The sequence below is a fragment of the Pangasianodon hypophthalmus genome, chromosome 15 (assembly GCF_027358585.1).
Source record: "Pangasianodon hypophthalmus isolate fPanHyp1 chromosome 15, fPanHyp1.pri, whole genome shotgun sequence".
Lineage (NCBI taxonomy): Eukaryota > Metazoa > Chordata > Actinopteri > Siluriformes > Pangasiidae > Pangasianodon > Pangasianodon hypophthalmus.
This window is the reverse complement of record NC_069724.1, coordinates 7,235,608-7,249,783: the sequence shown is the minus strand read 5'-3', so window position 1 is coordinate 7,249,783 and position 14,176 is coordinate 7,235,608. Positions and strand designations below refer to the sequence as shown.

At 38.5% G+C, this 14,176-nt stretch overlaps 2 protein-coding genes across 2 annotated transcripts; both read left to right on the top strand.

Moving 5' to 3' along the window:
- Positions 1 to 227: 227 nt before the first annotated feature.
- LOC113541539 (claudin-4-like) lies at positions 228 to 2,158 on the top strand. The gene has a single exon (XM_053240177.1). It carries the CDS (start codon positions 366 to 368, stop codon positions 999 to 1,001), a length of 636 nt encoding a protein of 211 aa, XP_053096152.1. The 5' UTR covers positions 228 to 365; the 3' UTR covers positions 1,002 to 2,158.
- A 2,044-nt stretch (positions 2,159 to 4,202) lies between these two features.
- On the top strand, positions 4,203 to 12,499 carry cldn30 (claudin 30). The gene is given in 3 exon segments (XM_026938677.3): positions 4,203 to 4,851; positions 9,840 to 9,865; positions 10,814 to 12,499. Coding segments are annotated over 3 exon segments (1,416 nt in total). The 5' UTR covers positions 4,203 to 4,364; the 3' UTR covers positions 11,717 to 12,499.
- The last annotated feature ends 1,677 nt before the right edge of the window (positions 12,500 to 14,176 follow it).

Here is a 14,176-nt window from a genome sequence, read left to right as displayed (position 1 = left end):
ACTAATCTAATTCTAATCTAAATTTCTAAACAAGGATAGATTACAGTGATTACATCTACAAATATTCAGGTCAACCGTCCCATTACTCAGGCCAGACCTGCTTCCTATAGCCATGTTGTGAAGATATACTCTGTGTTTAGGCGGTGCTTATGGAAAGTGAAAGTGTTCTTTCAGTTGCATGGCATAGCAGGAATCAAGTTTGACTGGAAAACTGGTTTCATAATGCAAAAAGCAAATGACCATATCAAAACAAAGACTCCTCCCTATTCAGTAAAGCGTATGGTCAGTCACTACCTGAGTCAGACATCACATACATTCACGGAGGAACAGTCAAAGCTAATTCTCCTCTTAAAGCAAGAAGGAAAATGGTATCCCAGAAACTTCAAATCCTGGGCCTTGTTCTGGCACTGATTGGCTTTGTGGGCACCATCGTCATCTGTGGTTTACCAGCATGGAAGATGTCGGCTTTCATCGGAGCCAACATTGTGACTTTCCAGGTCTACTGGGAAGGCTTATGGATGGATTGCGTGGTTCAAACCACAGGCCAGATGCAGTGTAAGGTCTATGATTCCCTCCTTATTCTTCCTATACATCTGCAGGCAGCTCGAGCCTTGATAGTCGTTGCCATAGTTGTTGGAATCTTTGGAATTATCGTCACCATCATCGGCGGCAAATGCACCAATTTTGTACAGGATGAGAGTACTAAGGCTAAGATCTCCATCACTAGTGGGATCATCTTCATCATCACAGGGATTCTCATTCTTATTCCAGTGTGCTGGACCACAAATGCTGTTATCAGGGAGTTTTACAACCCTGCCATCACGGATGGCCAAAAGAAGGAACTGGGACCCTGCCTTTATATCGGCTTCGGATGTGCTGCACTTCTCATTGCTGGTGGAGCCCTCCTCTGTAGCTCATGTCCTCCAAATGATGACACTCTCTATCATGTGAAATACTCTCCGGCCAAATCTACAGTGAGCAGCAGCAAGGTTTATGTATAAGACGGACAAACATTCGGTTTTCAGTCACTTTAGTGGACTGGTAAAATGATCAGATAACTTAATCAAAGAACCTCTTAGCACTATCCAGCGTGTATTAGCCTAAAGTCTATCAGTGGTATTCAAAGTGCTACCAGAAATGTGAATAATTTCAATTATATATAAAACATCATCAAGCAACATCATGGGCTTTTTTGCTGACCAACAAAGAATTCTGAACAAAATCAAAAATAGTAAATTGTAATCATTTTCTTTTAAGCTATTTTGTAGAATCTCACAAGCAATAATTATATTTGAATAATTATTAAACACAGCATGGTGCAATGAATTTCACAATAATATAACAATGTTTAATTAATATTTATTACATATATTAGGGTTTTTTCATTTGTTAATGATTTGGTGTTATATACTGATAAATTACGAATGTATGTCGGCATGCTCTGTGCTGAGCTCGTGATATCTTTTGTTCTTCTTCTGTTCTGTTCTGATAAACATGTTCTGAGCACGGACACTATGGGACATAATTTCACTTTGTGAAACCCGTCAACCGCCACTTCTGTTCTCTGCTGATACCTTTGTCTGACACCTTTGTCTCTGCAGATATTGCGTAACTCAGAATACTACACCTTTTATTTTGTGTAAATACTCCCTGTCTGCCTCAGTAAAGAGGTTTGCTACTCAAACACTGACTTTGTGTTTCTTTGGCACTCTCTTCCCCTGCTGGTACAGAAGTTGTGGCAGCAGCACAAACACAGACTTCGTCCTGATTCTAAGTGAACCCAGGAAAATCTATTCTATACTGTATTTGTAAAATAGGCTTGGATGTTTGAAAGGAGCTATATTATATATATCTATATATATATCTAGATTTTCAATATTATGGTTATGTTCACACCTGCATGTGAGTTTGATTTTATGTGATTCTGCAGAAATCCTATTTAATTAATCTGGTGTAATTTATGTTAAAATCAGAACTATAAGAAATTATATGTTTTTGATATTTGGGCTTCTCTAGAAGCAGTGAATATGCATCAGATTTTTGTGTTCATGAAGCAATCAAACTTCTGTATTTTAACAAAGTATTGCAAACGCCTTTGGAAATAATAAGGCTGTTTTTGTCAGTGGAAATCATTAAATCGTTACATTACAGAGTCATACATTAATGATGAAAAAGAGTTACAAGCATTGTTCTAAATCATATCTTAGGTTTTCATTTATTATTATTTTATTTATTTAATTATTAATTATGGCTTTGTACTTTGTATATCAGTTGCAGGCTGACCACATACACTGTCCACTTTATTAGGAACACCGATATGCCTGCACAATCATACAGTTATCCAATCAGCCAATCAATTGGAAGCAGTGCAGAGCATAAAACCATGCAGATACAGGTCAAGAGCTTCAGTTAATGTCAACACTAGTTATCAGAATGGGGAAAAATGTGATCTCGATAAATGTGATCTCAATTTCTTTGCCCGTAGAATGGTTGTTGGTGTCAGATGGGCTGGTTTGAGTATTTCAGAAACTCCCGATTTATTGGGCTTATTACTCAAAACAGTCTATAGAGTTTACTCAGAATGGTGCTAAAAAAAGAAAGAAAAAAAAGGCATCCAGTGAGGAGCAGTTCTGTGGGCGGAAATGCCTTGTTGATGAGAGAGATAAGAGGAGAATGGCCAGACTGGTTTGAGCTGACAGGAAAGCTATGGTTACTCAAATAACCACTGTTTACAACCATGGCATGCAGAAAAGCATCTCACAACGCACAGCACTTCAAACCTTAAGGGTGGATGGGCTATAACAGCAGAAAATCACATTGGGTTCCAATGGAATATTAGGAAATGTTAGAATATTAGAATGTTAGGAAAACTGACACCAGTGAAGTACATTACATTTACACCATTTGGCAGACAACCTTATCCAGATTGACTTACATTTATATAATTCTTTAAATACGTTTTTTTATCTGAGCAGTTGAGGGTTAAGGGCCTTACTCAATGGCTCGGCATTAGGAGATTGGGAGTGGACTGATGGTACTCTTAGTTCGTGACCTAGCGAACCAGTATCAGAATGTATTTATTGATAGAGACATCAAAGCACTTTTGTAAGTCACTCTGGATAAGGGCATCTGCCAAATGCCATAAAAGTAAATGCTGGGACTTGAACTCATGACCTTCTGATCAGAAGCCCAATGTCTTAACCACTGCACTAAGAGTATGTCTTAACCATAGCACTTGATCCATTCTGGCCATTCTGCTCTGATCTGTCTCATTAATAAGAACTGCCACTCACTGGATGTTTTTTGTTTCTTGTACCATTTTATATCTGTGTAAACTCTTGACACTGTTGTATGTGAAAATCCCAGGAGATCAGTAGTTTCTGAAATACTCAATCCAGCTGACACCAACAGTCATGCCATGTTCACTGAGATCTCACTTTTCCACCATTCTGGTATTTGATATAAACTCTCACTGAAGCTCTTGGCATGTATCTGTATGATTTTATGCATTGTGCTTCTGCCATATGATGGGCTGATGGGATAATTGGATGAAAGTGCAGGTGTATATAATCACAGAACCAAGCAGATTGCCTTTTTTCCTGTCAGCCAATAAAAAGAGCTCTGTGTGTCACAACAGAGAAGACTGATGAAACCAGAGAGTACAAATACTTCAGGTGCCTTATCGCATGTTTTTTAAGGGAGGGGGGACAACAGGAAACCAGCTTCCCATTCACACCGAGAGGATTTCCTGCGTATTTTGCCAAATGTAGGGATTATTCTTCCCCTTCGGTGCTTAAAACGAGCAGTTTTGAATCCACATGTGAAAGACTCTTTCATGTTCATCCACACGTAAGCCTTATATTGTATGTAGATGTCTAGGCATAACTTTTATGGAGGAAAAAATATTACATCCACTTAAAAAAATCAAATTAAAAAATCAAATAAAAAAATTAAGAAGATGATTAAGGGTGTTTCATCCATTTAACTGCTTCCTTTCACTACAACAATGCTGGTAAGTTATAGATCAAATTTCTCATCAGAACAAGTTTCAGTGTACACAGCTAGAAATATTCAGGCCATCCATCCTCAGACGTGCAACTTTTAGCCAGATTGTGAAGATGAGCTCTGTGAGCATGGTGCCTTGCATAAGTTAAATTGTTCTTTCAGCTGCATGGCATAGCAGGAATCAAGTCTGACTAGAAAAGCACAAAACTGGTTTCACACAGCAACAGCAAAAGTCCATGTCAAGCAAACACTCCTCCCTATTCACTAAAACAAACAGTCAGTCAAGACCTGACTCAGATTGTACATACATTCACAGAGGCATAGAGAAATCTAATCCTCCTCTTGAAGGATAAGGCAAAATGGTATCCCAGAGACTTCAAATCCTGGGCCTCGTTCTGGCACTGATTGGCTTTGTGGGCACCATCGTCATCTGTGGTTTACCAGCATGGAAGATGTCGGCTTTCATCGGAGCCAACATTGTGATTTTCCAGGTCTACTGGGAAGGCTTATGGATGGATTGCGTGGTTCAAACCACAGGCCAGATGCAGTGTAAGGTCTATGATTCCCTCCTTATTCTTCCTGTACATCTGCAGGCAGCTCGAGCCTTGATAGTCGTCGCCCTTGTTGTTGGAATCTTTGGAATTATCGTCACCATCATCGGCGGCAAATGCACCAGTTTTGTACAGGATGAGAGTGCTAAGGCTAAGATCTCCATTGCTAGTGGGATCATCTTCATCATCACAGGGATTGTCGTTCTTATTCCTGTGTGCTGGACTGCAAGCGCTATTATCAGGGACTTTTACAACCCTGCCATCACGGATGCCCAAAGGAGGGAACTGGGACCCTGCCTTTATATCGGCTTCGGATGTGCTGCACTTCTCATTGCAGGTGGAGCCCTCCTCTGTAGCTCATGTCCTCCAAAAGATGACACTCTCTATCATGTGAAATACTCTCCGGCCAAATCTACAGTGAGCAGCAGCAAGGTTTATGTATAAGACGGACAAACATTCGGTTTTCAGTCACTTTAGTGGACTGGTAAAATGATCAGACAACTTAATCAAAGAACCTCTTAGCACTATCCAGCGTGTATTAGCCTAAAGTCTATCAGTGGTATTCAAAGTGCTACCAGAAATGTGGCTGTAAGCTGGTCATTTCCTTTACATATAAAACATCATCAAGCAACATCATGGGCTTTTTGCTGACCATCATGGAATTTTACACAAAATCAAAAATATTAAATTGTAATCATTTGCATTTAAGCTCTCTTGTAGAATGTCAGAAGCAATAAGGATATATTTTATATATACTACTTTTATGTATTATATATACATGCTCATTTATAAGGCAACTTTTGGAAATTACTGAATTACTGTTTCTGAAGGTCAGACTGACCTTAATGCTATATCCTTCACTGTGAATTCTTTTTGTTATTCTTTTTTTAAGCTAAATAATTACACTTCAGTTGAATAATTTTGAAACAGCATGATACAGTAATGTAGTCAACAAAATGGTGAGGGAAATTTGTTTTCAGATTTTCTGTAATATTACTAATGTCCACACATGCATGAATTTGTCTATGATGACACAGAAAAGATGTGATTGTGCAGAAATCCTACTGACCTTGTAACTGTAAGAAACTACATGTCTGTTCTTCCTGCTTCTGTAGAAGCAGTGTAAATATTTACGATTTGTGATTGTGAAGGAGCTAGGCTTCCTTATTCTGAATGACATATTACACCTTTGGAAGTATCTAGGTTGTTTTTTGTCAGTGGGAATCATTAACTCATTACATTCTCATCATCATTACAGAGTTGTGCATTCATAATGACAAATAAGACAGTGAGCTTTTTTTCCAGATTATGTTGGTGGATTTCCTTTATTTTTATTTTATTTTTATTAAGAGAAGTCATTCCCCCTTTATGTAGATGACAGGAAGCCCGAGTCCCATTCCCTCCAATGGGAAATTTAGTGATTATTTTCCCCATCTTGGTGAATAATGTAAGCTTGTGGTCATTTTTGTTATTGCTAAAATATCTTAACTAGTTTGAGTCTAAGCAAGCATTTTCTAATGAACCGAATTTAAGAAATAATAACTTTCTTTCAGGTAGAATCGGCCAACTGAACTGATCTTCAACATGCTCAAGGGAGATAAGGAAGCGGCGAAGTCAGTGCTCTCAAGTCTTTTCACATGCTCAAAAACTCAACAGATCATGTCACAGACTAATTTGCATATTCATTGAATTGTCAAAGTCATATCATATTGAAACATAGTACATGAAGAGACTCATCCATAGGGGCAGGTAGGACAGAGCCCCACCATTTATATCAGCCGTTCAACAAACGTTAATCTTCAGGGCCTCATTGACAACTTCATTACATTGAAATACGAATTACCTCTTTTGAGTGGCCAACAGGTTTAAAAAATGTTGCTGTTTCACAGACATAAGCTTATGTTCCATTGATTTGGAACCCAGATCTTTAATTGCAAATATTCTGATCTAAATCTAATCAGTTTATTTCAAGTGTAAGTGCATACAGTGTGTCTAAATGGCTTCCTTTTCCAGTTCCTGATTTTTTTCTGGCTAGTTCCAGGTCTTTTGTGTGGTTTTTGAGATGTACTTGGGCTGGAAATCTTGCTGAAATCTGACAACCCTGGTAAATGATATTCTTCTCTGTGTGCTTCACTGACAACAGGAAACACACCCGCTGTACTGAACACATTTGAACAAAGGTACGCATAAAACCTAAAACCGAAATGAGTTGCTAGACTGTATGTTGTTCTCATGCAGTCATACAGGGTGACTCTCAACTGCCTATTAGGGGGTTACTCTAAAAATTCACCAGATAATAACCTGTAGAATAAGTCAAGTGTAATAACCTTTTGACTTCATTTTGTTTGAGGCTATGTCATTCTTAAGGTTGTCCTGCCCCACCAAAATCGATGGTCACCAGCTGCTTTGACAACTTTCTGAATAGCTACTACGGAAATGGTTACGGATGGAACAACCTGTTTTGATTACTTATAAATACCGGTATGTAGTCAAGAAGAAAGTTTAAAACAAAGAGCAAAAAAGTGATCGGATGGGACAAAAAAATTGTGATCAGTGATTCCTCATTGGGAACAGTGGTGATCAGTGATTGGTTGTTGAATAGAATGTTGATCAGTGATTAGTTATTGGAAAGAATGGTGATTGGTCACTGGGAACAACAACTGTAGAAGAAAACTGAAGAAACACTACTCAGGTTTACACACTGGCAGTGAGTCGACTGAACCTGTAGGCCTGAGTGCAAGAATGTTGCTAACATCTGATCACAAAGTCACTAGATTTGTAGCTAGGCACTTTTTAGATCCCTGCTGCTGAAGGACAAAATCTAGCGACAAAGTCACTAAGTTGGCAACACTCAATGAAATGGAAGATGCAAGGCATCACACCCACTTCTACAGAAGGGAACTGTAACCCAGTCAAAGCCGAGATCTAAATCCTATTGAAAACCTGTGGAATGACTTAAAGAGGGCTGTGCATAGTAGATCCCAGGAGGTTTGAAGAGTCACAGAATTTATTATGCTCTGAATTTTTTATACACAATATACACAATATTCCACAAACTGTTGCCACAAAGGAGGAAGCACACAACTGTCTGGAATGTCTTTGTATACTGTATATTTAATGCTGCAATCTTGTTGCCTTGTAAGTGGTAATTTAGTAATGACATCACTTCCCACCTCATAAGATTCGACACGAGAAGTGAAAAAAAAACAGGATGGATTTTTGCTCTGTCAAACATGTAAAACTCATAAAAAGCTGCTTTAAAGACACTTTTTTTTTAATAGGCCTGAGTGGCTATTGGTACTGTTCTACTATACTGACCTTCAAACATACATGCAACATTTTGGACAGAAATTGCAGGACAGCAACAACAGCAGACAGTAGTAGCTTAGCAACAAGCTAGCAGGCTAACGTTAGTCATATGAGAGATAACTCTAACGTTGAATATGACCAGAGGTGGGTAGTAACGAATTCCATTTACTTCCTTACATTTACTCGAGTAAATTTTTTGGGTAACTTGTACTTTTAGAGTATATTTAAAGATGTACTTTTACTCTTACTCAAGTACATTTTTAGTGAAAATATTTTAATTTTACTTTTACTTCGCTACATTTGGCTGCGTTCCTCCGTTACTGTCAAATGGTAATAAATAGGAGATTTTTTAAATAATTAGTTTATATGACTTGTTCGCAAGTCTCGCGAGACGTTGGAGAGGCTGCTTCGCGAGAGGCTGTTACGCATCTCCCGCTTACGTTTAGCGCGCGTTTAGCTGGAAGGTGATGGCTGAAGCAGAGGAAGACGTGCGCGAGACCCGTGGCCTCAAGTTCAGTCTATGTTTTCACTCCAAGATGTCAGAAAGAATAGTTTCATAATGCGATGCATGTAGCGGTAAGTGTCAAAGGTATGCCTGTTTGAACCCTATTAATGGTAATTTGGTAACTACGGGCACTACTGAAGTTCAACAGTAAAATTCTGTAAAAACAGATTGTTCAAGAAAGAACATATGACCAAATAAACATTCACATACTGAAGTGCAAACACACATAAACAAGTTCATACACAAACATAATAACAAACACACACTCTGCACACACACCTCTTTTGTTCTCTGTTAGCTTGTTTAAATGCAGATGCTGACAAGTTTGTGTTGTGAATGTGAAAATAAAGACAGTTAACTGTTGGAAAAACATCTGGGTGTGTTTGAGATTTTATTGCAAATGACAGGTTATGTGATGTTAATGTGCCCATCACAGGACTGACATAGGCTACTTTACTTCAACCTAGGTTTAATATAAGTAGAACAAAGAGACTTTCAAGGAGAGGTGTGTGAAAGCTCTCCAAGTAGTTTGAAATTCAGGGTTTTCGCTTCATATCAATCAGATCAGAAGTAACTAGTAACTAGCTACTTGAGTAGTTTTTCATCGGATACTTTTTTACTCTTGCTCAAGTAACTATTAAGATTATTACTTTTACTTTTACTTGAGTAAATATTTCCGTAAGTACTTGTACTTTTACTTGAGTACAGATTTTGGATACTCTACCCACCTCTGAATATGACCTACTCAAAACAGTGATTAATATGGTCAGTGTTATAGATTTAACCAAGTAATGTGTCTGTATATTAATGGATCTAGAGCCAATACTGCTATAAACTAATTATTAAAGTAGAGGAGGGACACACTACACTGTTCACAGTGTGCACGGCTATGTTGATCTGACATCACTCCGTAAATGGGGAAGGAACTGGTAGTTGAGAAGACTACTCCAATTCAAGGAGTTCAGATTTCAATTGGAAAGGGCGTTTTCTGTAGCTTTTACTGTTTGGAGGCGGAGAATTACAAGCTGCAACCTTTCATCGAAAACAGCATAGGATTTCTCTTCCCTTTCCCTTCAACTAAGGCACCCAAACATGTTCCATCATGACAATGCCCCTGTGCCAAAACTGACGTTCATGAAGACATGGTTTGCCAAGGTTGATGTAGAAGAACTCGAGTGGCCTGCACAGAGTCCTGATCTCAACCCCACTGAACACCATCTGGATGAATTGAAATCACCAGGCCTCCTCTCCTGACATCAGTGCCCGACCTCATTAATGCTCTTGCGGCTGAATGGAAGATCCCCCCAGCCATGCTCCAAAATCTAGTGGAAAGCCTTCCCAGAAGAGAGAAGGTTATTATAACAGCAAAGGAGGGACCAACATTGGAATAGGATATTCAATAAGCATATATGTGGTCAGTTGTCACCACACCATTGCCTAACAAGTCAATGGATCAATTAAGTTCTGAGAATTTACAACTGGAAGGGTGTCCAAGGTGCCTGCCATTAATGCTATTTTTATATTCATCAAACAAATCTAAATATAAAACTGTGCCACATATTGAAAAATCATATAAACACACTAGGGTAGCATGGTGGCACTGATTAACAGCTCCAGCGTCCGCATTTCAGCTCAGGTTACTGTCTGTGAGAAGTTTCGCATGTTGAATATGGGGCACGAATGTTGAAACTGAGCAATCGTTAATGTGCCAAATGGATTTCTACATCTTGTTCTCTGTTAGTCATCCATGGGCAGGGCAAAAGATGAACTCATTCTCTTTAATGTGGTAGCAAAAACATGTGACACACTCTTTCATGTTCATCCATATATAAGCCTTTTTTGTACGTAGATGCATAAACATTCTGTACATGCAGAAAAAATATCTCAAATTTGCTTATTTAAACCAAAAAAGGTAAGAGGTGTGTGTGCAAGGCAGTATTTCTAACCAAAATATAAAATCAGAGAAAAATGTATTTCTCCAGGATTTTGATTGTAAACTGATTTTCCTACTTTCTCGTATGGTTTGGTCAGTTTTAGCTTCCTGAAACCTGACCAAAACAGTTTCAGGAGAAACAAAAAAGGCTGGATTTGTGTTTACAGGTGGCTCTAATTAATACTGCTGTGCATATTGTCCTGGAAAGAACAGAGAATCTGGTTTGGCTAGTAGTCTGTAAGTTTAGAATCATGAAGGGATGGTCTGCTCAGGAGCAAACACCTCCTCTCTTATTCTAATCTGCTTTAGTTTGGTGTAAGTGCACGACTTAGTACTCATGTAGATACTTCGCTGGTGACAGGAAAGTCAGAGAAACAGTGAAGTAGAAGTGTCTCTATAAAACAAGGATTTTAAATCAAGGTTTAGGTTAACTGCAGTTTAGACCAGAAGATTACACAGTGCAGATAATTTAGTTTGAATCCAGTCTTCCAGACAGAAATGGCTTCACAGGGGATACACTTGTTGGGCAGTGGTCTTGCCCTGCTTGGCTGGGTGGGCGTCCTTCTCTCCTGCATCATACCAATGTGGCGTGTGACTAGCTTCGTGGGTGCAACCATTGTTACCTCTGAGGTCATGTGGGAGGGCATCTGGATGGCCTGTGTGGTGCAGAGTACAGGTCAGATGCAATGTGACCCTTATGACTCCATGCTGGGGCTCAGCTCTGATCTGAAGGCAGCTCAGGTCCTTACAGTAGGATCGCTTCTGACTGGCTCACTGGGTCTCATACTGGCCTTCATTGGAGGAAAATGCACTCGTTTTCTCGACTACGGTGGTGGAGCTGCAAAAGGTAGAGTTGCCACTGCTGCTGGCGTGGCACTGATCATTAGTGCCCTGCTCTGTCTGATTCCTGTCACATGGGTTGCTGTCGCTGTGGTCCAGATCTTTTACAACCCGCAAATAATTGACGCCCAGCGCAGAGAGATTGGTTCAGCTATCTACATTGGCTGGGGCGCTTCCATCCTTCTCTTATTGGGTGGTGGTATGCTCTGTAGCACTTCCTGTTCCCAGAAGGCAGAAGAAGACAGCCCTTCAGTCAACTACAGGGTTGTATGTTCATCTGAAGCTGGATCTAGCGTCAGAAGTTCAAGGCAGGTCCGAGTCCACAGTCCAAGCCAGAGCAGAAAGATACTGGCAAAGTCTGAGAGCAGTGACGGAGCTCCAGTCAATCAGCAGCAGCACAAAACAACCTCTGAAGAATCCAAGAAGAGCAAGACATCAACCGCAATGATACAGTCTGAGCAAAGTGATGGGCCATCTACAAAGTCCCAGCTGAATCACACAGGCCCTGATCACAGCCTGGGATCTTCTGAAAGTGAGGCTGCTTCTGCATGTCCTGAGAAGACCTACATATGATCTGGAAAGACCCTGCAACAGCATCTTCCTATGCATCATAGACATATTCAAACAGGGATTTTAATGAAGATATAATCACAAAATTGGACATTCTAATAAAGCATTGTGTATTAATTTGCACCATTGATGGCATTTCACAAGTCTTCACTGGTACCTCAGGGTGTATTGAGATATCTTGTTATTAATATGTCATTAATTAACTTCTACATTTGTAACCAAGATAGATGCTAAAGCAACAACATATACACAGTGAATTCAGCTCAAAGATTTTCAAGTTGAATTGATAACTAGACAGATTTCTTAAAAGAAGGTATGACGCAAATGTTAAATGTCCATTAACAGTCCGTTAACAAATGTTAAATGTCCGTTAACATTAATTAATTATGGCATATTTGGGGCCGCCACCAGTACACTGTGTGGTGTATGTGTGTGTGTCTGTGTGTGTGTGTGTGTGTGTATGTATATATTCTTTTCTGATTTAATGCAGCAATTTTCATTCCAAATTATATTACTGACAACAAGTGAAAAGACAAGTTAGAAGAATCTTTGAAATATTTACATGAATTTCAGAGTTTCTTAGTATTTGGTCTGTTGCCTTTTTGCTTGAATGACATTGTGAACTCAGGCTGGCATGGACTCCACAAGTCTGTGCAAAACATTACGATCCATTTTAGATCAAATCCATGCTTCAATAGAAGAGATTAGACATGACGAAAATCTGACCTTTTGTACAAAGCAGTTAACATGGTCAGTATCACATATTTGCTTACATTTATATAGAGACCGAGAAATAGTGCAGAATCATCAGAATTATTAAGTATTCAAGATATTGAAAATGCTTCTTTTTGTGTTCTTTTTCGCATACAAAATTCATTGCAAATTATATTTTCAGCATAACATCTTGAGTGAAAAGTAATCTTTTTTTTTTTTTTCAGAATTTCTTACTATTTTGTAGGTCCCCATTTTGCTTTAATGACAGCATGCACTTGAGCCGGCAGGGACTCTGATCTTTTGTACAAGGAGTTTAAGATGGTCAATATCACAAATTAGCTTAAATTTTAAATAGTGACCTAGAAATAGTACAGAATCTTGAATACTGACTATTCAAGATGTTGAACATTTCCTTTCTTTGTTTTAAATTGTACACAAATCTAAACCTTTCTGTTTGTTTCTAGTTATACATGAAAAAAAGAAATCCCAGTGTAGATAATGTATAAGCAGTGATGTGTTGGGTTAAAGATTGCCTTGAATTTTCTTCAATCATAGCAATAGCACAATTTATTAACCTAACCTATCTAATCTATCTCTCAAAGATTGGGCTGAATGCTGTTTTTGTGGTATCAGTATTTCAAAGTACAATATTGTAATATTAATAACTAACTAACAACATATTGTGCAACTTTAGCCTCTATGATCCCTGGAAAGATCTACTAAGCCGTTAATACTTATAAATCAATTTAATAGTCCCAACAATCTTCTATGCTAGATTTTACTTGGATAAAGCAAGCTTTAGTGATTCAGAAATGACTGATAGGACAAACATGATGTGGAGCACAAAGATGGGTGGCTTTTATGTAATGGTTTAACTTTAATGGGCTGTTTGAGAGAATGGTTATAAAGCCTTAATAGCCTTAACATTTAATGGAAAAAGTATCACTTTACAGAATTTAGGCATTTGGGGTTAACAGCCTCCAATGACTCTGATATGTTTCTTGAATGAAGAGAAAAATATCTACATTTATTAGATTTATTTAATCAGAAAAAAGGTTGTGGAATAGATTCTTTTTATGTTTAATTATACACAAATATAGATACGTTTTAGACCTAGACAACACCCTTTGGAATAAACTTCTAGAATGAACTGCTGCTTTTTTCATACCATAATTCCAACACTCATAAAACTGTCTAACAGATATGACCGAGATTAACATTTGGCCAAAAAAAAATCCCCCTTTGTTTCCGCCTTTCTGCATTACCCTTTCATCATGAGCCTCTGGAGTGAAAGAGAGTTCCAGGCCAAACTGGTTTAACAGAAAGTCAGCTCACGGAAGTCGTTTACATTTCATGAGGTCTCAGGGCATTCAAAAAGGATTCAAATAGTTTCACTGCATGCACTGCAGTGTTCTGTAATAGTGTGTATTCCAAAATGCACAGTTCATTTGCTCTGAATCACAATGATGTATGAAGATATTAGCTTGTCTGTCATGTGCTAATAAACTTCAAACTGCTTGCATTTGTTATTTCTGTTTTGTATTTCAGTATCATAGCTCTTTGGAATTATAGTTATTTCATTGCATAACTGCTGCCCTTCCTAACTCTTCTTTAGTTAGGAAGATGTTTTGAACAATTTCAAGAGAAAAGGAGGACTGACTAATAAAGTAGAGAGAATAGCTTTGTTTAGCTTCTCAAGATATAATCTCATCCTGCTGTAGGAAAATAAGCTTCAAATCCTGTAAGCTT